The sequence below is a fragment of the Coregonus lavaretus genome (genome assembly GCF_964263955.1).
Source record: "Coregonus lavaretus genome assembly, chromosome: 7".
NCBI classification, from domain to species: domain Eukaryota; kingdom Metazoa; phylum Chordata; class Actinopteri; order Salmoniformes; family Salmonidae; genus Coregonus; species Coregonus lavaretus.
In genome coordinates, this window is record NC_139994.1 from 24,036,212 (window position 1) to 24,061,804 (window position 25,593).

Genomic DNA, 25,593 nt, shown 5'->3' on the forward strand with positions numbered 1-25,593 from the left:
TAAATGCCCACCCGGACCCTCCCCTAATGAGTCAGGTTGGTGCGGCCGGAGTACGCACCTTTGAATGGGGGGGGTACTGTCACGCCCTGACATAGAGATCTCTAGTTGGTTTGGTCAGGGTGTGAATATCTATGTGTACATTCTAGTTCTATGTTGGCCGGGTGTGGTTCCCAATCAGAGGCAGCTGTCTATCGTTGTCTCTGATTGGGGATCATACTTAGGTAGCCATTTTGCCTACCTATGTTGTGGGATCTTGTTTCTGTTTGTTTGGCTTGTTTTGATGTATAGCCTTTAGAACGTCACGTTCTGTTGGATTTTGTTGTTTTGTCGAGTGTTTATTATTAACATTAAACATGTACGCATACCACGCTGCACCTTGGTCCAATCCTTTACACGACGAACGTGACATGTAGAAGCCTTGCATACATACTGTGCAATATTAGCAGAAACTTTCACTTTGCCTTGGGGCAGTTTCCTCTACCAAATGTTTCCCATTGTAGATTAAATTGCAGCATTTGTACCCTCAAGACTTGAAGGACTTGAATACTGTTAACTAAATTAACATGAAAAGTCATTCAAACAGTGTCAAAACACAACAAAAAAGTTTGTATTAAAATGACAATGCTGTATTTTTATTTCACTTTGGTGTACAGTCAACATTACAAGAGTAGCATGTCTTTTTACAATAAAATAACTACAATTACAACAATAGAAATAACAATACCCATAAAATAGCCAAATTGAGTAATTTCACACTTGATAACATATTGTCTATTATATTTTCTGTTTTGAAATTAAATAGATAATTTATGTATGGAATGATGTATGATTCCTGTTGAGTGACCGTCATCTCACTCACGTTCTCTTTGGTGACAGGTATCAGGTTGAATGTGGTCAAATGCAAAGGAACATGATATGGGTCTCAATTAGGGTTGCAAAGGGAGGGTATATTACTGGAAACTTTCAAACTACACTACCAGAATTTTGGTATCATTCAAGAATTTCCTGTAATCTATCCTAATACATCTAGTGGCCCTTTTGGGTACTTCAGATTATCACAGGTGTCTGTAATTACCTCTGGTCCTCTGTGTGGCCTTATCACAGACAAAATAGAATGACAAAGCTGTAAAACATGATCCTAAATATAAACCATCAACTTAGTGAATACCTTTGACGTTTAATATGAGGGTTTCAGCATGAAATACACTTGTATTTATTTTACTATGTCAATTAGTATTTGTTGTCAATGTTTTGGCATCAAATTGGTGGCAGTTGTGAAAATGTCAATAGTTGGAAGAGTTGCAGAGTTCTAGTAGAGTAATCTACTAGAAACTCATGGACAAATTTGGACACAGACATAAAAAAGGAATACTATATATATGAATACATTTGTCTTTTTAAAGTCATTCAAGTATAAATTACCAAAGTTATGATAGATTGCCATAGATTTTCTGTTAATTATCAAAATGACTGAAGATTCTGGTAACTTTGGAAAACTAGCGGTAGCTTTGCAACCCTAGTCTAAAATGGTTAAAGCATTGGTTGAGGGGAGATGTAGTGGGGTAGATATAGCACTATGATATGCAGAGCCATAGTTTTAAACCTCTCTTCATCCCTGAATACGTAACACTCCCAGACACACGTAGAGCCCAAGTGACAAATAATGAAATAAACTGTGACAAAGGTGTGTGGAGTGCATGCACAGTTTCAAGGGGCAGCAAGTTTTCCCAATTCATATTAGACACCTTAGTAACATAATTGTTCAATAAGGCTAAATAACACCACAAGGGCTATATGGATATTTGGGGTATAACTGTCAAACAGTATTAATCCAATACCAGCCTGATACAATAATAAAGTGTTATGTAATAATACCTCAAAATGGGGCTGTGACACAGTACCTGAGGGAACCACTAGATGTCGGTCTCAATCTAACTCAAGTTGAGCTCAACACATTTCACTTCTTATTGCTTCACTGCCCAAATTGATCAGCAAAACTCAAAAGTGGCAGGTACAAACACTTGAGCTGTGTTCTTTTCCATTTCCCCCCCAACCAACACACTCAACAGAAGGGATAAAACTATTGAGATGACAACCCGTATATCATGGTACTGTATATCTACAAAGGAAGACAAAGTGTAATTTGTGTGTTACAACCCAGTGTGAGGTGTATCATCTACTTTGACTAAAACTAAACGCACAAATCACAAACAGTGAATATAAATGGCTGTTCACTTTAAAGCAGTTGTTTTAAATTACAACAATTATATGAAGGCTTACTTCTATCTTCAACATAACCGGAGCCAACTTTTTCAACCCTGCAGTGAGGCTTCTCTTTCAACAAAATCTCTTGTATTTCTGAATAAACTATCACTAAAATTGTTGAATAGACTCTTTTCAACTACAGATTTTAAAAGAGCTACTGAGATTCTCCCAAAACAGTGAGAACACTTTTTTTTACCTTGAGCATAGGGTATGTTGCCAACATGTAGGCTTAGTAGATATCCCACTCTGACTGGAGGAAATAGTCATGCCTTGGAGAGGTCCCACTTAAGAATGACATAAACCCTGTGAAGTACATCCCTAAACAGCTTGACTAGGAGAACGGAAAGGCACAGGTATCAAATGCACCAGAGCACAGGAAGGAGCTAATAAAAGCACTCATGTTCCTGCCTCTGGATTGGGTGAAGGTTTGCATTCAGTCCAGGCACTTCAACCCAAAATCATGAAGCCAAGCCTACTTTCAACTACTGTCGAAAATGTGTTAAAACGTCTTAAATGATTCGCTTTCATATCGTATCATGCATCAATGTTAGAGAACATCAGTCATAACTTCACTTCAGTAGGCTTGATGTTGATTGTTACCAACACTAGGGTACCTGATTTAAATTAATGCAACAAAGTGAAAACACATTTGATGTTTATCCAATGAGACCTAAGTCACAGTATAAGTAATATTATTCTGGCCTAATTTAAACTGACTGAGAATGAATCATTCTACAATGATATTTTAAAAAGTTGTGTTGAGTCTCTACTCAAATGATTATTCCCACGAGTCACTGGATTTAAACTTTTAAAGCTTAGCAACTACTGTATTACAGCCTGGATCATGTCTTGGGGTTCCCCAAGGCTCCACTGTGGGTCCACTCCATATTCTATCTTATATTGATTTGCTGATACAGGCATAGTGTGATATGAGGCTGTAAGGGGGAACTTACAAGAGGAGAAAATGCTGAGAGTCTGAGGTTTTGGCTGAAAGACAAACTGGGTTTACACTGTTATCATGAGGTATTCTGGCTTTGGTGAGTTCCACCATATGGCAAACTGTTTGGTTACATACACTGTACTGCTTCATCACAAATACAAACACCACTTTTAAAGCTGACATTTCTGGGCTTTTTTTCATCTTTTGGTAAGAAAATAAATTAGCTTGAGAAAGGTGCCCTGTGCTATTACAGGGCTAACGAGCTAACAATGTTAACAATGACTAACTATGTGATTTGAGCTCCACACACAGCAGAACACAACACAAGCACAGATATGACAAATTGGCTGGCTAGGTTCTTTAGGACGCTGGTTCCATCACTCTGGTGTTCTTCCAAGGTTCTGAGCCATTTTGGTTCTGTGACCCAGGTTTTGGTCTGGATTTGCCAAAGACTCTGTAAATCTTCTAGGTTAACCTCAGAATCCACATCTGATTTTTTTGTGTGAGATGTGTGTGTGACCACGTCATATTATTCATGAGTTATTTGGGTCAAGTTCTTTAGTCCTCCTGGGTTTGGGTCATCTCTGGATTTCTGACCTGTGTGTGTGTGTGTGTGTGTGTGTGTGTGTGTAAGCAGGAAATAAGCAAGTGTGGATTGTGTGTGCATTTGAGGAGTACCAAAGTGCTTGTATCATGTTAGGACACTGAATCTCTGAAACACATCCCTAGATTTCTACAGTGCATATCTATTTCTGTAGAGAACAGAAGACCAATAAACATTAATTACTCAGTAGACATATTTACTAAAGTTACCTGATTATACTATAATAACCTCCATGAACGGTAATTCAGGGGTCCAGGCTGCTTTGTAGCGTTTGTTTAGCATGTGGAAGCTGCGCAAAAACAATTAATGTTCACAAAACATGGAAAGTATGCTAAGGACATCAGTAGTTTTATGTCTGCATGCCCACAGACATGTGGTTTGGTTAGTGGTTGCATTGCCGTGTAGGAGACAGTACAAGTGGTTAAGAAGTGTGCAGTGATTGTTGGCTGCTTGAGTGTGTGTCTGTGTGTGACGGAGAGATTGAGGTTAGCCTTTGTGAGGCTTTGAGTGGCTCTAGATTGTGAGCGTTAAATAGAAAGAAAACATGCATGTGCCTGTATGTGGTTCTATCAGCATGTATCAGTCTATATGTATCATCAAGAGGGGGAATCAGTGTGTGTATGATTGTACGTTTTTAACCCAGTATGGATTTTCAACTGGTCCTCTTTCCTTTCACTCAGTTAGCGGGTCCTGGGTCGGCCAAGGGCATGGTGTGTAGTACCTCGTCCAGCAGCTGCAGGGCCCGGTGCAGGTGGACCTCCACCCAACACGGGGTATGTTTGATGCTCTGCCGGGGGTAGTCGGGCCCCCAGCCCTTCACAAAGCTCAGCCGCAGGATACACAGCCTCCGGAGGTCATCCACACCTATCCCTGCTGCTGCAGAAAGACCTGGAAGAGAGAGGAAGTGAGGTATTAGGGATGGGCATTTGAAAGGATTTCACTATTAGAATAATATCATGATTTTTTTCCGGATAGTCGAAATACATGTTTTTAAAAGAAAACTTCACATGGGGAGTTGCTCGCGTGACTCGGGAGGGAGCCGGTGCGCTACACTCTTAGAAAAAAGGGTTCCAAAAGGGTTCTTCAGCTGTCCCCATAGGATAACCCTTTTTGGTTCCAGGTAGAACTCTTTTGGGTTCCATGTAAAATCCTCTGGGGAAAGGGTTCAACATAGAACCCAATAGGGTTCTACCTGGAAACAAAAGTGTTCTACCTGGAACCAAAAAGGGTTCTGCAAAGGGTTCTCCTATGGGGACAGCCGAAGAACCCTTTTAGGTTCTAGATAGCATCTTTTGTACTAAGAGTGTATGCTTGTTTCAGCAGAAGGATGGGGGAGCAGCGGAAGAGGAGCAGGGGCTGGTGTGTGTGACAGTCTGTGTGGCATGGAGAGAGAGGGAGAGAGAAAAGTAGCCAAACCGACTCACGCTAGTTAGACAAACTTGTTGCTTCCATAGGTTCCTATCATACCATCTGGTAGTGCCTGTCTTGACTGCATCAAATCGATGTAAAGAAGCCTGGCTAACTTAGCCAGCTAAGTTAGCCAGCTAAGTTAGCCAGCTAGCTAGCTGGCTAATTTAGGCTATTTTGCTGCGCTCCCAGTCCTTGTCTACAACAACTCCACTCATATTAAACAACAGCCTACCTGTTGGTTGATCATTGTAGCCTTTTCATTTAGTCAACTTAATTGTAATTCCATTTTGCATTGATTAGAAATCTCCCACTTCACTTGATACACATGGAGCCTCTGACTGTAGTGCCAACAACAAGCTACACACGTATAACCTGTGTAGGCTATGAGGTATTCCTTTTTATGGGGCGCACGTCATAAAAACTACATTCAAAAGTTTGTGGTTTTATAAAATTAAGAATTGAAAATGTCATGGTATATCCTTCTGTGTAGCAATGTCAAATATATCATTTTATTTAATTGAGAAAGCCTTAAAATTGTTAAAATAAGCCTATATATTTTGTACAAAAAAAAAAGGCACTCTCTCAAGTAATCGAACACTAACGTCTGTTTGGATATTCAAATATTTGAATAATCGTGCCAATCCCTATGAGGTATACACTGAGTATACAAAACATTAAGAACACCTGCTCTTTCTACGAGATAGATTGACTAGGTGAATCCAGGTGAAAGCTATGATCCCTTATTGATGTCACTTATTAAATCCACTTAAATCAGAGTAGATGAAGGGGAAGAGACAGGTTAAAGAAGGATTTTTAAGCCTTGAGACAATTGAGACTTGGATTGTGTATGTGTGCCTTTCAGAGGGTGAACGGGCAAGACAAAATATTGAAGTGCCTTTGAACGGGGTATGGTAGCGTACCAGTTTGTCAAGAACTGCAACGCTGCTGGGTTTTCACGCTCAACAGTTTCCCTTGTGTATAGATAATGGTCCACCACCCAAAGGACATTCAGCCAATTTAACCAAACTGTTGGAAGCATTGGGGTCAACATGGGCCAGCACCCTTGTGGAACGCTTTCGACACCTTGTAGACTCCATGCCCGACAAATTGAGGCTGTTATGAGGACAAAAGGAGCGGGGGAGCAACTTCATATTAGGAAGGTGTTCCTAATGTTTGGTATATTCAGTGTAGATTAAAAGAGAAATGGGGTGTCCCACAGGGGTCAATACTTAGACCCATTCTCTTCAAAAGAATAACACTTCAACAGAGGCAATAAATTCACAATAGCCTAATGGAAAATGTTTAATAAAAGACACTAAGGCTGTGCATATCTCATATACTGTACAATGTACTTACTGACTGCAGGGGCAATGCCTCCAACACTGCCTGGCCCGGGGATGTTGCCTGCCACGGCGGCAGCCTGAGCTGCTGCTGCTGCCTGCGCTGTAGCTGCCTGCTGCTGCATCTGCCTGTGACACTGTCTCAGGTCAAACACCTACATGGGAGAGAACAGTCTGATGTCAGAACACCTACAGAGAGACATCAGTGTCCAGTCAAATTCCTATAGGGAGAGGTCAGAGGTCAAACAACTGCAAAGAGAACAGACAGAGGTCATTGTGTTCCTTACCTTGATGTAGGCGCCGGGGTAGATCTTGTGTACTGCGTCGCCTGGCGCTCTGCCTGCCTCTCGGTCTAGGTAGTAGCTCTGCACGAACACGGCGTGGTCGCTCATACAGCGCATCCACACGTCTCCCTCGCCACGACACTCCAGCTGCACTCCTTTACCTATGTGCAACCTGTGAGAGAGAGGGAGAGATGAAGATGCTGAGTACAAGTGAATATAAGTTAGTGTTATATATATATATATATATATATATATATATATATAGTGTTATACTGTTATAGTGTTATATTTCAGTCAATAAAATAAGTTGCATTTAGCTAGTGGGTCTTCTGCCACAGGTAAAAACAGATAGAGACAAGGCATGGCATGATTATGAATGAGAGATATACACATAGTTTGCAAAAAGGCATAGATATACCAATCAACATTTCTGAGCCAAAACAACACAGACACATATAAAAGCATACAAAATACAAATTTGTGGCAAGGTAAGTACTAGCATGCTTATTGATATAGGGATAGCACTAGAGGAGCACAGACCTGGCTCTCTCGCTGGAGTCGGTGCGGTGGACGTTGCTGAGCTGGCCCAGACAGAAGCGGTCGCCCCCTGAGGGGTCCACGTAGCCATCCACAGTCACCACTGGGCAGCTGGCCGGCACTTTGAACATCTCCCCCACCTGGACATCCATCTCAAAGTAGGAGATGGAGCACCAGAACTCTGGTCCTGCACACAGACAATAATGTGGTTAGCAGAGTGTTTGTGTGTGCGTGCATGCTTTTGCATCTATACATCTACATACAGTGCATTCGGAAAGTATTCAGACCTCTTGACTTTTTCAAAATTCTGTTGCGTTATAGCCTTATTCTAAAATGGATGAAATTGTTTTTTCCCCTCATCAGTCTACAAACAATACCCATAATGACAAAGCAAAAACTTTTTTTTTTTTATGTTTGCAAATTTATAAAAAATGAAAAACTGAAATATCACATTTATATAAGTATTCAGACCCTTTAATCAGTACTTTGCTGAAGCACCTTTGGCAGCGATTACAACCTCAAGGCTTCTTGGGTATGACACTACAAGCTTGGCACACCTGTATTTGGAGAGTTTCTCCCATTCTTCTCTGTAGATCCTCTCACGCTCTGTCAGGTTGGATGGGGAGCGCCGCTGCACAGCTATTTTCAGGTCTCTCCAGAGATGTTCGATCAGGTTCAGGTCCGGGCTCTGGCCGGGCCACTCAAGGACATTCAGAGACTTGTCCCGAAGCCACTCCTGCGTTGTCTTGGCTGTGTGCTTAGGGTCATTGTCCTGTTGGAATGTGAACCTTTGCCCCAGTCTGAGGTCCTGAGCGCTCTGGAGCAGATCCTCATCAAGGATCTCTCTGTACTTTGCTCCGTTCATCTTTCCCTCGATCCTGACTAGTCTTCCAGTCCCTGCACCTGAAAAACATCCCCACAGCATGATGCTGCCACCACCATGCTTCACCGTAGGTATGGTGCCAGGTTTCTTCCAGACGTGACGCTTGGCATTCAAGCCAAAGAGTTCAATCTTGGTTTCATCAGACCAGAGAATCTTGTTTCTCATGGCCTGAGAGTCCTTTAGGTGCTTATGGCTTCCGTCTGGCCACTCTACCATAAAGGCCTGATTAGTGGATTGCTGCAGAGATGGTTGTCCTTCTGGAAGGTTCTTCCATCTCCACAGAGGAACTCTAGAGCTCTGTCAGAGTGACCATCAGGTTTTTGGTCACCTCCCTGACCAAGGCCCTTCTCCCCCGATTGCTCCGTTTGGCCGGGCAGCCAACTCTAAGAAGAGTCTTGGTGGTTCCAAACCTCTTCCATTTAAGAATGATGGAGGCCACTGTGTTCTTGGGGACCTTCAATGTTGCAGACATTTTTTGGTACCCTTCCCCGGATCTGTGCCTCGACACAATCCTGTCTCAGAGCTCTACGGACAATTCCTTCGACCTCATGGCTTGGTTTTTGCTCTGACATGCACTGTCAACTGTGGGACCTTTATATAGACAGGTGTGTGCCTTTCCAAATCATGTCCAATCAATTGAATTTACCACAGGTGGACTCCAATCAAGTTGTAGAAACATCTCAAGGATGATCAATGGAAACAGGATGCACCTGAGCTCAATTTCGAGTCACATAGCAAAGGGTCTGAATACTTACGTAAATAAGGTAATTCTAAAAACCTGTTTTCGCTTTGTCATTATGGGGTATTTTCTGTAGATTGATGAGGGAATACATTTATTTAATCAATTTCAGAATAAGGCTGTAACGTAACAAAATGTGGAAAAGTCAAGGGGTCTGAATACTTTCCAAATGCACTGTATGTGTTGTCTTACCTGGATGATTGGACACAGGGGGAGGAAATGAGGCCGAGCCATGATGCTGAGACCCTAGAAGGTGAACAAGTAAAATACTTAGATTACGACACAGGTTACCAAACATACACTATTCCTAGGGCTGGGCGGTATACCGCATTTTACGATATACCGGTATTGATGCACGGACCGATTTGGGTTTTTACTTGACCTTCTATAACGGTATTTGAATGTTTGGTTTGTTAAATGTGATATGCCATGTGTAACGTACATTTTTGCAGTTTACTCCGATACTTGAATCATCTCTCGCCACTCTCTCTCTCTCCATGCCACTTTCCATACAGACCTAGCCCCGCCCCCTGTCACATGTATTCGGTCTGCATGGTCAATGCAGCACAAGCAACAACATTGATGACAACGATGCTGTTTTCACTTTGCTTCTTAATAGAAATCCACTAGCGTTCTATAATTACACTATTAGTTTGTGTTTCTTCTTTTCTTAGCAAGTTGGGCCTAAATTGTGTTAGCCGCTAATGCTAATCAGCATACCACCCTGCATCCCACTGCTGGCTTGCCTCTGAAGTTAAGTATGGTTGATCCTGGTCGGTCCCTGGATGGGAGACCAAATGCTGCTGGAAGTGGTGCTGAAGGGCCAGTAGGAGGCACTCTTTCCTCTGGTCTAAATAAATATCCCAATGTCCCAGGGCAGTGATTGGGGACATTGCCCTGTGTAAGGTGCCGTCTTTCAGATGGGACATTAAACGGGTGTCCTGACTCTCTGTGACTTCTCTCCCCTGTAAATATTGCCCAGGTTGTTGTTGTAAATTAGAATATGTTCTCAGTCAACTTACCCGGTAAAATAAGGGTTAATAAAATAAATAATCACTAGTTAGCTAACTAATACATTTACAGAGTCAACAATATCTTCTAAATCAAAGAAGAATATGCGAAGCATGAATATGTTAGCTACATGAAGTAGCTATGAGAAAACATTAAATGTAGACAAAGATTATAGGGTCCCCTATGAAACACATAACACTTTGGTTCCTACCCTGTCACAATAACTTCTCCCTGGCATTTTCATTCGTTGTCATGTCAAACACTGTATTCAAAGTGCCCACTTTTATATTCTAACTATAGAATTAGAATAATCATTCTATTTCCATGATTCCAACAGTTCGCCAAAGTGTTTTGCTCTAAATCGCAAGTCAAATCGCTATTTCAACATTTGGTTAAAAATAAGGCCTAGATTGTTTGCCCATATCGTGCAGCCCTACGTGACAGTGTGGAAATTATCCCAAATGAGTGCAGGAAATGCAGAAATCTTTCAATTGTTTTTGGTTGAAGTTGAACTGAACAGTATAAAACAATCAGAATGGAGGAAGACCCATTGAAATCACTTAGAATGTATGTGTTGCCACCCTAGGGTCAAGCTCTACTCATAAAGCAAATTTAGAACTTGTATTATTCAAAAACATAAAATACCGTCCAAAATGTTAAAAGAACCATGATATGATATTTTGGCCATATCGCCCAGCCCTAACTATTCCTAACAATATCCAAGCACCTCAGAAGAGATAAAGACACACTTTGGGATTGCATACTATAACTTACTGTAACTGCCTAACTTACAGAAGTGGGTTGGATGGTGGAGAGGAGGCTGTTGGTGGCCACACCCATTCTGTTGTTGGGGTCCTACAGGAGTGTATGAGGCTGTGCTGCTGCCTGTCCAAGTTGCTGAATTCCAAAACAAGAAATACAAATTAACAACAGGCACAAGTCATCAATCAGGCAAACTACCATTTTGCATTTTTACAAATATTTCGATTTATTTTTACACTTTTTAAATATGACGATTCATCATGCCATTGAAATGACTTGTGTATTGCTCCCTGAGTGTTTGTTTGTGTGTGTGTGTGTGTGTGTGTGTGTGTGTGTGTGTGTGTGTTTGTGTTTGTGTGTGTGAACCGTATGGCAGTACTAACTGTGGAACGCAGCCTGTGTCTGTGTGTGTTTGGAGCTGTTGTATCCATTCTGACCAGGCGGCGGCTGGGGTGGCTGGGGGGTCTGTGGTGGCCCATGTGGCGGGCCGTGTGTTGGGGTGGAGGGGGGCGGCGTGGGGGTCATAGGGGTCATGGGGGTCATGACCTGACCCTGAGGAGAGGCGATCTGTAGGAGCCCCTCACTGTGACCTCCCTGGAGAGGCAGCATAGAGCCGGACACTAGAGAGGAGAGAGAGACCCACACGAAGAGCTACCAGGTTGTTGTCAATATCAATAGGTAGGCAGCAATCAATAAACAAAACTTAATATAACGGGATTACGCAGTAACACCCTTAGAAACAGAAATAGAACACTTATGGACATCTTTGGTAACATCTATCTGCCAAACAATCACCTAAGCTTTATTAAAAGATCACCTTAGGGAGCAGCAAAACAGGAGCGGACATTCCATTTTTCTCTATGTATTGGAACTTATTTTGGTCTAGTTCCCGTTATTATGTTGGATGTGCGTAAAACTCCCTCCATTCATTAAACAACTATCGGTCTTACCTGTGGGCGAGAGGGGCATGTTGGGGTAGAGGGTGATGGGCGGAGGGGCGCGCTGCGGTTCCGGCGGGAGCTGCAGAGGCGGGAGGGGCTGGCCGTAGTGGTCCGGAGGCGGTAGCTTGAGCGCCCCTGGGTGGGGGTGAGAGTGGGGGTGGTCCGACGGGGACATGCCTGGTGGCATTTCCATCTGGATACAGTCATGAATGTACTCCTCTTTGATCAACCTCCCAGGGGGGCCTAGAGGAGAGAGGGAGAGGGCTGCCAACAACATGGTATAACATTAGTTTCCATTTTTATTAGTTGTATGTAGGGGATACACATGGTTTACACCGTCCAACGAAACACTAACTTGCAGGTTCCTTCTCGACAATGCAACAATAAGAAATAATAATACGAACATGAAGTAAATGGCTCAGTAGAATAAACATTTTAGCTTAAGTAAAATATATAACCATCTGTGTGTAATGCATTAACCACCTGTATTAACAGGTATAAAACCTGTATTATATTATTAACCACCTGTGTGTAATGCATTGTGAATGCATTTATGCAATTATGAACATTAAAACGTTCAATGCTTTGTAATGAATGCAAGTCATTTTTGGCTAGGCAACTATAAATTCATTGGTTGGTAGAGCATGGCGTTTGCAACGCCAGGGTTGTGGGTTCGATTCCCACGGGGGGCCAGTATGAAAATGTATGCACTCACTAACTGTAAGTCGGCTCTGGATAAGAGCGTCTGCTAAATGACTAAAATGTAAAAAAAGTAAAATTCATGCAGAAACAGTCTGGCATCCAGGCCAGTGAGGCACGAGCGAACCTCAATAGTACTATTTTCACACTATTGACTTGAATTTTTTTCTTTTCACATTGTCCTTTCCAGCACAGTTCCAGCAACTATGGTGGATGCTTAGCCAGACCAGCACAGTGCAGCTAGGCTCAGTAGTGTGAAAAGGGTGTAGGACTGAAAGGAAAGAGGAATGTTTGGTCATCTAATACCACCAGCAAAGTATAATACTGTTATACTAAACAAGCCTGCAGTAAGTTCGTTAGTACTGAGATAGTGCACTCACCTGTATTTTGAAGACTGAGACCAACTTTGAAAGAGAACAAAAGAAAGAAAACAAAAGAGGGAATAAGAGAGAGAAAATGCTTATCATTTGTAGTTAAGTTAAATTGTCAAAATATCATTCACATAAACCTTTTTATGCGAGTAAAGTCCATGTTGGATAGAAAATGTCACAACAGGCCTGATGGAAACAGCAAATTTGTCGGTAAACTTTCCATATGTCGACAAAACAAAATACAAGGTGGGGTCTTTTTGTGTCTGTAAAATGTATTATGTGCACAAATATTGATATAATAACCATCGTATCGAAGTAAACTTGGAGTCACGCGATGATATGTTGTGTGGTCTTTCCATTACGACTCGGGAAAGCTTGCAGTTTATTAGGCAACACATGAAATAAGTTATGTTGAACTTCACAGGGTGGTGAAAGTGCACGCTGATGAGCTTGATGCTCTTTTCCAATAAATATTGAGGGTCTAATTCTGGTTAGATGATGATTGATGCTTGGCTGGCGTTTGACAAATATAAAATCTTGCTCTTATCCATAATAATCTCATCATGTAGGTAGCCTACTTGCACTGTATCTGGGAGCTGATGGCTAGAGCGCACGTGCCAAGAACCGAACGGGCACATACGCTTATTATTAGAAAAACATTTGGGGACAAAACCATCAGTAGTATTGAAAATGCGATGGAAACTTTTTTTTTTTTTTTTATGTCATCACGCACAGCTTTTTATCCACAGAAAGTAAATTTGATTGAAACATCTCTGCTGGGAAAACGCATATTGTTTTTCTGCGGACTTCAGAATATTTGCATGAAAATCTGTCGCCACCTGGATGGAAACCTAGCTACTGTAATTTTTGTCATGTTATAACAGAAAACATAGTATTTACGTATCAGAAACACCTGCACCATTTGACATTACGCGATATAGGGCGAACTATCCCTTTAAGCTGTTGAACAGACCTACCAATGCCGGGCGAAACCACTCTCTCGTAGTGGTAGGGGTTGACACACACATTGTCATATTTGAGGTCGAAAGCGTATTGACAGAACTTGACGTGCTTTAGCTCATTCTTGTGCAGGTCTGGCCAGCGCCATAGTCGAGCGTAGATCACATGGGGGAAGCCTTTCCTCCCTGCAACCTGGAGATAGAGACAGAGAGAAAGAGAGAGAGAGAGGGGGGGGGGGGCAAAAGAGAGAGAGGGTAATTCAAGGAGGGATGGAGTTTTTTGCCCACATTATGACATCACAATTTGATCTGATTATTCTGACCAATGACCAGTCATCTTTTATTTGCATATGTATCCTCCTACTTTGAAGGGGTAAGTGGGGTAGGCTCTAGAACAGGGGTCCCCAACCCTGCTCCTGGAGAGCTACCCTCCAGTAGGTTTTCGATCCAACCCCAGTTGTAACTAACCTGGTTCAGCTTTTCAACCAGCTAATTATTAGAATCAGGTGTACTAGATTAGGGTTGGAGTGAAAACCTACAGGACGGTAGCTCTCCAGATACAGGGTTGGAGTGCCCTGCTCTAGAGTCTACACTCCCCATAGGAGAACCCTTTTTGGTTCAAGGTATAACACTTTTGGGTTCTATGTAGAACCCTCTGTGGAAAGGGCTCCACATGGAACCCAGGAGTTCTACCTGGAACCAAAAGGGTTCTACCTGGACCCAAAAAGAGTTCTTCAAAGGGTTCTTCTATAGGGACAGCCGAACCCTTTTAGGTTCTAGATAGAGTGTAGACAATCCTATCTGGGCTGTGTATGTAAATATATAAAAATGTGTATCAACACACCCACAGGATCAAACTGAGCATTTCAATGGCAAAAGGAGGCTCTGGAAAATAAATGGTAAAAAATATATTTAGAGTTATTTTCATGAAATAAACACACACAGTGATTTATTAGACATATAGTACAGTGATGATTTAAAAAGGAAAGTAAAAAGACTGCCTTGGGGCTTTAACAAACAACATTTCTTTATGAAGCTTGCATTTAATTGTCCCTCCCTGATGCAAACAACAAGCTGATTTGGCTGATTTAAGATGAAAACTTCAACCCTGTTACTTTATTTGACAGTTAATAGGCACTTACTATAGTCATTTTTTTATTTAACCTTTTATAATATAATATAATATGCCATTTAGCAGACGCTTTTATCCAAAGCGACTTACAGTCATGCGTGCATACATTTTTGTGTATGGGTGGTCCCGGGGATCGAACCCACTACCTTGGCGTTACAAGCGCCGTGCTTTACCAGCTGAGCTACAGAGGACCAAACATGTTTTTATGAAGTTGAACACGTGCTCTTTATGACATAATGTTAAAATTAGATGAAATTAAAATGTTTAGTATTTTACAAAAGTACACTACCCAAAAGGCACTATTGACCCAACTGTCAAAACTACATGTATTCCTGTACAATATGACAGCATGTTTTAATCAATAGGCAGTTATATATCATATTGGTAAACACTGAAAATAAATGTGATTAACCTCTAAAAGTCTAAGCCTGTGATGAGGTGGTGTTGAAGAAGTCAGGCGCAGAAGGGTAAATCACAGAATAACAGGCTTTAATCCGCAAAATACAGGATTACACAGAAATGTGTCAAACACACTCCAGGGCACAAAACAGGCGCACTGGAAAATACAAGGCACACGGGAGAATACTCCCATCGATACACAATACATGAGCTCCACCGAGCTCCACAAACCTCCACAATAAACAATCACCCACACAGACAAGGAAGCAGAGGGAACACTTATACCATGACTAATGAGGGAATAAGGACCAGGGGTGTGTGATTGAAGACAAGACAAATGGAGTGATGATAAATGGATCAGCAGTAGCTAGTAAGCCGGTGACGCCGAACGCGGAAACCTGCCCGAACAAGGAGGGGAGGCAGCCTCGGCGGAAGTCGTGACAAAGCCGTTGGAGGAGGGGGGGTGGGCAGGAGTACTAAGCTAACATATGGAATTGTTTTAAGATGGTCATTTTGCAATTTGATTTTGAATTTATAAAATATTGAATTTGGCCTTTACTACTATAGCCCATAGAAACACACTTAATAACACATGCATAAAAGGCAAAAAAGACAGTAAAGAAATCATAAGAAATAAGGTTTTGAATTGTCTGTCCTGTATCTAGGAGATATGGAAAGCTTGGTTTTTTTTACACATATTTAAGCCCTTATTTTTGTTGGCACAAAACTACCTCCATACTTTATTTGTTTGTATGGGTTACCTTCAGAGGAGTCCCTTGTGGGGGTTGTAGAGCAAAACGGAGAACACCATCGTTTTTGTGAGAAGACCGATTTTCGATATGTCTCATGGTCTTCCAACGCAGATGCGGAAGGCCGACAAAGGCGGATGCGGTGGATTGAGACGCAGCCCAAGCAAAAAACGGATCTCTCTAGCTTAAATTGACAGATTTTGATGGGAATGTTTTCTATTATGTTACTTAGATTGACGCACAGGTGAAGCAAAGATGGAACCTCATGATAAACTTTCATGAGGTGTCTTTGGAAGAGGAACAGAGACACAAGAGACTGTAACCTCTGTTCATATACGCTTGGGCTAAAGGTCAGAGATCAAATAATAGGAGTTACCGGGGATGCTGGTATAGCGGACATGAGTCTCATGATGAGGTAGCCCTGCCTGGGACTTCAAAATAAGTGTCACCCTCGGCCCATCTAACAGTCAAGATGTTGGTTTCTCCTGTGGGAGACCTGGGTTCGGATCCTGTTCGTGATAATGGCACCAAACTGTGGGTCAGTCTCTTGTGGAGGAGGTGGTCTAAGGGGGATGAATGTAGCAGACATGAGTCGGACACATGGTCTCGTGATGCCCCTCATTGTCACCATCACCCTTGGCCTAACAGCCAAGACATTGGTTTCTACCTTGAGATACCCAGGTTCAGATCGCGCCCGTGACACTGGCTTCTCCCATTCCAAATCAGGGCACTCTCATAAGCCTTGAAAATATTAACATATTACCGCGAGCACTCCCATGATAGTCTAATTGTTTTTATAGAGAACATTTCAGGGCACCTCCAAGAGTCAATGTATCATTCGCACCCTACACTAAGTCTCATGTAGTGTGTTATGATGTCCCCTTTACTCTGCTACTACAGCTGCTGGTGTCAATACTGTTCTGACTGTACCTGGAACATTCTGGAAACAGCAGGGTAAAGGGTGTGTGTGTGGCAGGGAGATGAATTGTGTGTGAAAATAGGGGTGGGGAGTGAGTTTGTACAGTATTTCATGTGTGTGTGTGCCTCCATGCATGTGTGTGTGTGACAGAGAAAGAGAGAGACGGAGAGAGACAGAGAACGGGAGTGGGTGACAGAAAGAGAGGATATGGATCTACATGTGACTGTGAGCAAAGTCCTTAGACATTTGAAGCCTGATCTAGTCTACAGCTATGTCTATACAGCTCCCCCTCTCTCTCCCTTCCCCTTATGTTGGGGAGAAGGTCACCGAAGGTGAGACTTGATGTCTTCACTCAGCAGTTAGGATTTATTCTGCCAGGGCGTATTGAATTAACTGCCTCTCTCTAGTTCCACTGTGCGCAGGCACACACACATACAGTATATACACACACACACACACACACACTCAAAACAGACGGCCTCAAATTAGCCCGCCCCCTTTCCTGTGTCTCAGACAAAACAACTTTAACAGCCCCTCCAGCCCTCCTCCTCCCCCTCCCCCTCCCTCTCCAGGGGGACGGGTGGGGGTTCAATGGGAACTCCCTACAACGTTATCTCTCTTGACATGCAAAACTTGACTGTGTGCTGTTCTGTTGACAGTACATGTGGTACTGGCCACCATAATTCAGGCTTCAACTGTTAAACACAAGTTTATGATTTTTGCAACATTAGCATCACCAATAACCAAACAGCCTCAACCACCATTGGAAATAGGATTCTCCTTAGCAATACTGAGGTGTTAGCTACTATTATCAAGTATCCCTTTGTCTCACTACTATAGCACTAGCCACATTAGCAAAACCTGGCTGTTAGCTAACACGTTTAGCGTTTAATGTAAGTCGTGAGACTTCCAGCTGTCAGTAACTCTATAGTGTTAGCCTCAGTGAGTACAGTCTGCTGCCTAGTAACTTTGCAGCATTAGCCACCATTAGCAAGGCTTAAGTAACTGAAACCTCATAGCATCCACATAAATTAGCAACTCCTCATTTGACTATTGCCCTGTAGCATTATCCAACACTGTTTCCAGGTAAAGTCTATGAAAGAGTTTAGCATTTAGCTGTATCGAGGCAAAGATATATACAGTGCTATGAAAAAGTATTTGCCCCCTTTCTAATTTTCTCTACTTCTGCATATTTGTGATACTGAATGTTATCAGATCTTCAACCAAAACCTAATATTAGATAAAGGGAACATAAGTGAACAAATAACACAACAATTACATAAACCAAACACTGCATTCCACAGTAAGAACTAACTGTAAGTCGCTCTGGATAAGAGCGTCTGCTAAATGACTAAAATGTCAATGTAAATGTAAGAACATCATACCAAAGGTCAAGCATGGTGGTGGTGGTGTGATGGTTTGGGGATGCTTTGCTGCCTCGGGACCTTGACGACTTGCCTTAATAGCAGGAACCATGAATTCTGCTCTGTATCAGAGAATTCTACAGGAGAATGTCAAACCATCCGTCTGTGAGCTGAAGCTGAAGCGCAGCTGGGTCATGCAGCAAGACAATGATCCAAAACACACAATCAAGTCTACATGAAAATTGCTAAAAAGCAACAAATTGGAAGTTTTGGAATGGCCTAGTCAAAGTCCAGACCTAATCCCAATTGAGATGTTGTGGCAGGACTTGAAATGAGCAGTTCATGCTTGAAAACCCACACGTCACTGAGTTAAAGCAGTTCTGCATGGAAGAGTGGGCCAAAATTCCTCCACAGTGACGTGAGAGACTGATCAACAACTACAGGAAGCATTTGGTTGGAGTCATTGCAGCTAAAGATGGCACAACCAGTTATTGAGTGTAAGGGGGCAATTACTTTTTCACACAGGGGAATTGGTTGTTGCATAACTTTGTTTATGAAATAAATATGTAATTGTTGTGTTATTTATTCACTTATGTTCCCTTTATCTAATATTAGGTTTTGGTTGAAGATCTGATAACATTCAGTATCACAAATATGCAAAAGTAGAGAAAATTAGAAAGGGGGCAAATACTTTTTCATAGCACTGTACGTTTCCATGTTGCCTATCATCATTAAAGATTGTTCATGTCTTTCAGTACAATACCTCCCACAAAAAACCAGGGCAACAGCGGCAAGGAGAAACTCCTTGAGAGGTTTCACAGTAGGTTTCACAGTGTCATGACATACATAAATGGTCTATTTATGTATTTCTCAGTTTACTAAACTGTAGTTAAATAATCGCCTCCTCATATCGCACATTGTTGAAGACAAGTTTCAAATTAAATCACACTGCCAGACTATAATGAGGTTTATGCAATTTTTTGCACAATGCTTTTGCTCTATGAAAATGTTGCCCTAAGTCTTTCTCTGTGATATTACGTTTGCATTTTAGTCATTTAACAGACAACTTACAGGATCAATAAGGGTTAAGTGCATTGCTCAAGGGCACATTGGCAGATTTTTCCTAGACGGCTCAGGGATTCGAACCAGAAACCTTCCGGTTACTGGCCCAATGCTCTTAACCGCTAGGCTACCTGACACCCGCTTTAGCTAGGCTATAGACCTGTACTGTGTACATGCCCTACTTACATGTCTCTCTATGTGCTATAGGTGACCCATCTGCAGGTGTCCATATACATGAATGAATACACAATATATAATTTATACTATAGACTTTGCACAATATATTGAGTATTCATTCATGTATATGGACACCTGCAGATGGGTCATCTATAGCACACAGAGAGACATGTAAGTAGTGCATGTGTACACAGTACAGGCCTATATCACAGAGAAAGACTTGGGGCAATATTTTCATAATGTCCATCTCTTTTTACTACTGTATGACCTACTTGCAGGCGTCCGTCTAGGGTCCTCTGGATGGTGACACACTTGCTGGGGTGCACTCCATTGGTGGTGATGGCGGTGATGAGTGAGTCCAGCTCGTCCTTCTTCTCCTTCAGCTTCTTCACCAGGCTCTCGATGGCGCGCTTGGCGAAGCCCTCATTCTCGCCGCCCTGCCGGTGGCACATGAGGCTGTGCACGATGCTCAGGCAGGCGTCATTGCTGCTGGGGGCGTTCACCGACATGATGCTGCCGAGGGAGGGAGGAATGGAGAGGTCAGTGGTTAGCATAATGATAACCCTCGACATATGTCATAACACTTGTCATAAAGGTTCAGGTGCATGCAAAATGACACTGTGTTGTCATTTGACATTCAGTTGTTATGTTATGTTTATGACAACATTGTGATACTGTTATAGCATACAATTCAAAATAGTGTCCTACATAAGGACTTAATAACCCATACATACTGCATTCATGAGCACAGACATGAGTGCACACCATTGGCGCACACAGACACACAAAAGGGAGTGAAGTTGTGTATCAAGGCTTGTGCTTTTAGTTGTTACGACTTGCTTGTGTGTGTGTGTGTGTGTGTCATCGTTCTTTACTGGCATTGTTACTCAGCTGATAACACTCAGTATCAACAAATTAATTTAAGCGTTCCAACTGGCTTCCCTCCATCTCTCTAGAAAGAGTCCCAGGGCTGCATTCAATAAAATTAGCTTCTTCAATGTTGATTCTGATGCAGTATCTTTGCTTACAAGCTGCTGCCCCTGCACGGGTTGCCATTGCCAACCCTCCCGGCTGGTCTCGACCAGAGTCTCCAGGAATTGGCCTTTATCTTGGGGTATAAAGCTATTTTGGGAGATTATAGTAATGTCGTTGACTGAGACGTGAAAAATGTTCCTATTGAATACACTGTTCATAATGCATTATACAATTATACTATCTTATGAGCCATGGATAATGCACTCTTATGCACAGCATCCGTGCTAACAACTATAATCTCCCAGAATGAGCTTGATCCAACTTGGCAACCCTAGCCTAGCGGCACCTGCCTGTGAGGGGAATCTACCTGGTACTTTAAAATAGCCTGCCCTTAACCATCCTACAGTTTAATTTGACAAAGGGGAAACCATATTTGTGTGCTACTAGTGCAATGTCAATTTGATTAAATTGAGCCCCCCATACTCACTAATCAACATACCTCCACTACCAGGGTCGAGTTCAGGAGGCACAAAATGAAAGAGAAAAAAATAACGCTTCAAAACTGAGTGAAACAGGGTGGTACTATCTGCACTAAAAATAAATATTTGATCTTATGTAAGCTAATTTTTTAACTGTTAGGCCAATAACCCCAAAATGTCACTATTAGGAAATCCATAGCAAAACTGCAGCCTTGCTCTGTTTGTCTGTCTGTTAATAAGCGCAAGAGCTAAAATAATTCTGCCATGACAGAGCTATCATAACCTGTTAGCATCTACGTGGCTAAGCTGACTGGAAGTGACTCCATGTTCTCCCTCCTCTCATTATCTTAATATCTGTCCGTTTGGAAACATCCTCGCACAACAACATGGCTTCAAGCTGTGGGAGAAAGTCTCAGGCTACCAGTGTGTGTGTGTGTGTATGTGTACTCTCAGGAAATTCATTGACACAGCTTCTTCAACATATAACAGCCATAAAAAGACAAACTCAGTCACCATAACATGAGTCACATCACAAAACAGCCAGTCCTACTTATATCAAGCAATGTGTGTCTTCGTTATTCAGGATATACTGTATAGGCCAGGCTTACTGAGTTGGTGTTGTAGTCTAAAGCTTATCTAGAGCAGGATAGCATTGCTTTGATAGTCGTTTTTTCAAAGCAGTCATAGGGAATGGTGCATGACACCATCAAAAAGCCTGGTGTGTCTGTCCTCTTATGCTGAACCAATCTGATAAATATCTAGGGGCAGGGGTTAGGGGGTTATATTGGACTAGGCCAGTGTTACTGTGAGGTCATTGCTCCAATAGAGATGGGGAGTGATATTATGGAAAGAGAGGATTTGGGGGCTCTGTGCAACGGGGAGAAGTCTCAGTTGATGAGAAAGCTAGGATTGTTTACAGTAGTTCTAACGACTTGATCAACCTGTCATCAGACCACTATAAACCAAGCTTTATTCAGAAGTGAATCCATGCAACAGGTGACCAACAATAAGGGGAGTCTGAGAAAATAATGATAGCCTGGAGTAGAGATGTCATTCTGTGGGTATATGATAGATTTGTACTAAACTAGGGCTTACCTCACAAGTAACAGATATATAACTTCAACAATGAATGAATGAATGATTACAAATCTGTTCTGCCAACTATTTCTGTAGGCCTACAGTACCCTCTCAGGGCTTCCCCATTTTGAAGGTAATATTTTATTAAAAATGTAATAACAACATGAGCACAAGGTTAAGGTCCACTTATAGGCATAAATGTATAACACACTGCGGTTACATTTAATGTGCACATGATCTATTGTATCTTTAGACCCTAGCAGTGAACCTATTATAACATAACAGTATGGCTACACTACAGAGTCTGCTGTTATGTAGCAAGTAGTGAGCATTCTGCCATTTCCCTCATAAAAACAGCTGATGCTGCCAATAACATTACCGATCCAACAATGCTCACAATATATAGGCCCGTACCGCGCAAATAATATTTGCCAATTGAAGATGTAGACTCACTGGTCAGTCTATTAGGTACACCTAATAGATTGCTCCTACAGACAGTGAGTCACATGGCTGTGGCTTGCTATCTAACACAGGCAGATAGGCATCCAGTTACTGTTTGATTGACCATTAGAATGGGCAAAACAAGCAACTTTGAAAGTGGTATGATTGTCGGTGCCAGGCGCACCGGATCCAGTATCTCAGAAACGGCCGCCGTCCTGGGCTTTTCACGCACGACAGTGTCTACGGTTTACAGAGAATGGTGAAAAAAAACTAAAAACATCCAGGCAGCGGCAGTCCTGTGGGTGAAAACAGCTTGTTGATGAGAGAGGTCAAAGGAGAATGGCAAGAATCGTGCAAGCTAACAAGCGGGCCGCAAACAGATCAATAACGGCACAGTACAACAGTGGTGTGCAGAGCGGCATCTCAGAACTCACAACTCGTCGATCCTATTCACGGATGGGCTATTGCAGTAAGCGACCACACCAGGTTCTACTCCTATTCTCTAAAAACAAGAAGAAGCGGCTCCAGTGGGCACGCGATCACCAACACTGGACAATTGAGAAGTGGAAAAACATTGCCTTGTCTGACGAATCCCAGTTGCTGTTGCGTCATGCTGATGGCAGAATCAGGATTTGGCGTAAGCAGCATGAGTCCATGGACCCATCCTGCCTGGGGACAACAGTACAGGCTGGTGGCAGTGGTGTACTGGTGTGTGGAATCTTTCCTGGGACACGTTAGGTCACTTGATACCTATTGAGCAACGATTGAACACCACAGCGCATCTGAACATTGTTGCTGACCAAACCCAATAGTGCATCTTTGGAATGAGATGGAATGGGCTGTTGGCAGCATGAATGTACCGCTGTCCAATCTGCAGCAACTGTGTGATGCCATCACGTCAGCATGGACCAACATCCCTGTGGAATGTTAGCAACACCTTGTGGAATTCAGGCCCCAAAGAATTCAGGTTGTTCTGGAGGAAAAGGGGGGTCCGACCCGGTACTAGATGGGTGTACCTAATAAACGGGCAGGTGAATGTATACGTCAGTGTCTCGTGCACCTGCACTTGACTATAGGCTAATCTCAGGGAACGGAAAGGATCTTTACATGAGAAAAAAATAGGCTACAACCAAAACACAACATTTTTGTTGTAACCTTCTTGGCCGACCCTTACAATGCATTATTATAACTCAATCTGACCCATTTTCAAGCCATACATTCCCTTTACGAGGGTCTTCCGCGGAGACTCAAACACTGCCACACCATATTTGGTCATATCGCGTCACTAAGTCTAGGCTACCCTCTAAACGTTTTAAGAAATCCCGGTTAAGATGATAAAACGCTTGCAACGTTGTATCAATCTAATCATTCGAAAGCAGGCAATACAATGTAACTCATTACAGTTCTACATCCAGTAGAACATTAGAAGTTGATAAGATAGAGGGCAAAATGTCATATCAACTACCTTTCCGAAAAAACATCGACAGCGCAGACTAGACAATCATGCAGCCAGTGAAATCACTGCTGGACCAAATCATTCGAAATAAAAGCAACTAAGACAAGCATATCATAAAACCCAAGACAGACAGACACTCCCCAGACATATGCATGGTTGATACAACTACCGAGTAATCAAGCTATTTTGCCAGTCTGGACCGGGTCCAGAAATCTCCTCCGTCTCTTATTTGGTCTGTTTGGTGATTGGCAAGCTCGCGTGACGAGAAGAAGCCGCATAATTTGATAAATTCACTATACTTACACATCAACCAGAGTATTGCGGGATTAGAAGAGAAGTAGTGGTGAATGTGTTGCACTGAGGTAGCTAGTATTCCGAATTCCTTTCCTCCCCTCCTGGGCTATCAATTTCTTTCCCTGTCGATTTCAGACTATCAGCCTCTCTGTCTCTGCTCGTGCATCCTGCTAGCTCCCTCCAAGCCTCTCCTCGCGCTCCGTACAATAACAAAAGAGGGTAGATATCGTGCGCGTGAGTGTCTCGCCGAGCCCCAGCCAATGGGGTCTCCAGTCTCAAAGGGATGGCGGCTCTCAGCCAATAGTGATGCGGCTCTCACGATTTGGCCCCGGCCGAGGTCTGTCTGGGTCGCGTCTAGATTGACATATCAGCGCGACTGTTTTTTTAAAGTGGCGCCGCCGAGATTACCACGCCCCTCTGCTCAACCCACTCACCCCTCCCCGGCTCCACTTTGTCCGTCCTACTAATGACTAGTGGTGTGTGTTGTAGGCTACTACAACTAGGTCTACACAACGCCCCAAGTTTGATGACTATTGTATTGTTTCTTATGTCGCTATTATTTTGCGCCACATTGACCCTAATTTGTTAACTCTAGGGTCAAGGACAAGTTACCATGGTGATGAATAGGGCAATTAGTACTCAATTTAAACACCTGTCTTCGGTAATACATTTGATCTACTGTGATACAATCTCAGTCACACAACTCTATATGAAGGGGTGTGATAACTTTTTTCTGCCTAACTTTCTAAATCAACCGCGTCCCCTCAAAGAGCCAGTACAATTCCATTTTAATTTACCATTTGTATGACATTTGTGATAAACAAATGCACTAGCGTGGCATATGTGAGTGCTACTACCTCTACCTGAGCCCCATGGCTTTGTGGTACAGGTTGTTAAATGATTGCTCCTGCACCGCAGGATCATAGATTCGAGCCCTCCTTCAGCTTTTCTCTAAGTTACAATAGACAAAAGAGGTATAAGCATAAAAAAACTACACGACAGTGAAACTAACTCTCCATTGAAAGTGCCATACATACCTGTCTGCACAAATTCTCTCAATGTTCAGGGAATTTCAGGGATATTCTAGAAAGTCAGGTCTGATCTGCAACACACACCAAGGGCCGTACAGTCAGTGTAAGATCTTCACTTTGTCTCAGCCTTTACCTCCATCTCTTTCTCTCTAACTACCCCAACTTAAGACGATGCCACCATAAAACTCAAACTCAGCCTCACCCAATCCATTTTTATAAATACCTCTTCCTCAAGACTTCCCCTATTGACCTTTGCCCCGCTCTCAAATCCCTCTCTCGCATTCCCTCCTACT

General features: G+C 42.5%; 1 protein-coding gene across 3 annotated transcripts; it reads right to left on the minus strand.

Moving 5' to 3' along the window:
* Positions 1-610: 610 nt before the first annotated feature.
* Positions 611-24,601, minus strand: LOC311132232 (mothers against decapentaplegic homolog 4-like). 3 transcript variants are annotated; one of them, XM_084165458.1, is made up of 12 exons: positions 24,279-24,601; positions 19,820-20,060; positions 13,764-13,938; positions 12,796-12,819; positions 11,726-11,980; positions 11,213-11,395; positions 10,788-10,910; positions 9,195-9,248; positions 7,384-7,567; positions 6,847-7,015; positions 6,576-6,714; positions 611-4,697 (listed from the first exon to the last, which is right to left on the minus strand). In XM_084165458.1, exons 2-12 carry the CDS (start codon positions 20,054-20,056, stop codon positions 4,486-4,488), a joined length of 1,755 nt encoding a protein of 584 aa, XP_084021584.1. In that variant the 5' UTR covers positions 20,057-20,060; positions 24,279-24,601; the 3' UTR covers positions 611-4,485. The 3 variants fall into 3 exon arrangements, with proteins under 3 accessions (XP_084021584.1, XP_084021583.1, XP_084021582.1); XM_084165457.1 differs by having other exon boundaries at positions 10,806-10,910; positions 11,159-11,395; XM_084165456.1 differs by having other exon boundaries at positions 11,159-11,395.
* Between the last annotated feature and the right edge of the window lie 992 nt (positions 24,602-25,593).

Excerpts from the sequence above, each read along its gene's own strand:
- LOC311132232 (XM_084165456.1), bottom strand. The coding sequence starts at position 20,056 with ATGTCGGTGAACGCCCCCAGCAGCAATGACGCCTGCCTGAGCATCGTG. Across the intron at positions 11,981-12,795 it reads TCTCAGTCTTCAAAATACAG|CCCTCTCCCTCTCTCCTCTA; the intron begins GTGAGTGCACTA and ends TGTTGTTGGCAG. Across the intron at positions 4,698-6,575 it reads AGGCATTGCCCCTGCAGTCA|GTCTTTCTGCAGCAGCAGGG; the intron begins GTAAGTACATTG and ends TCTCTCTTCCAG.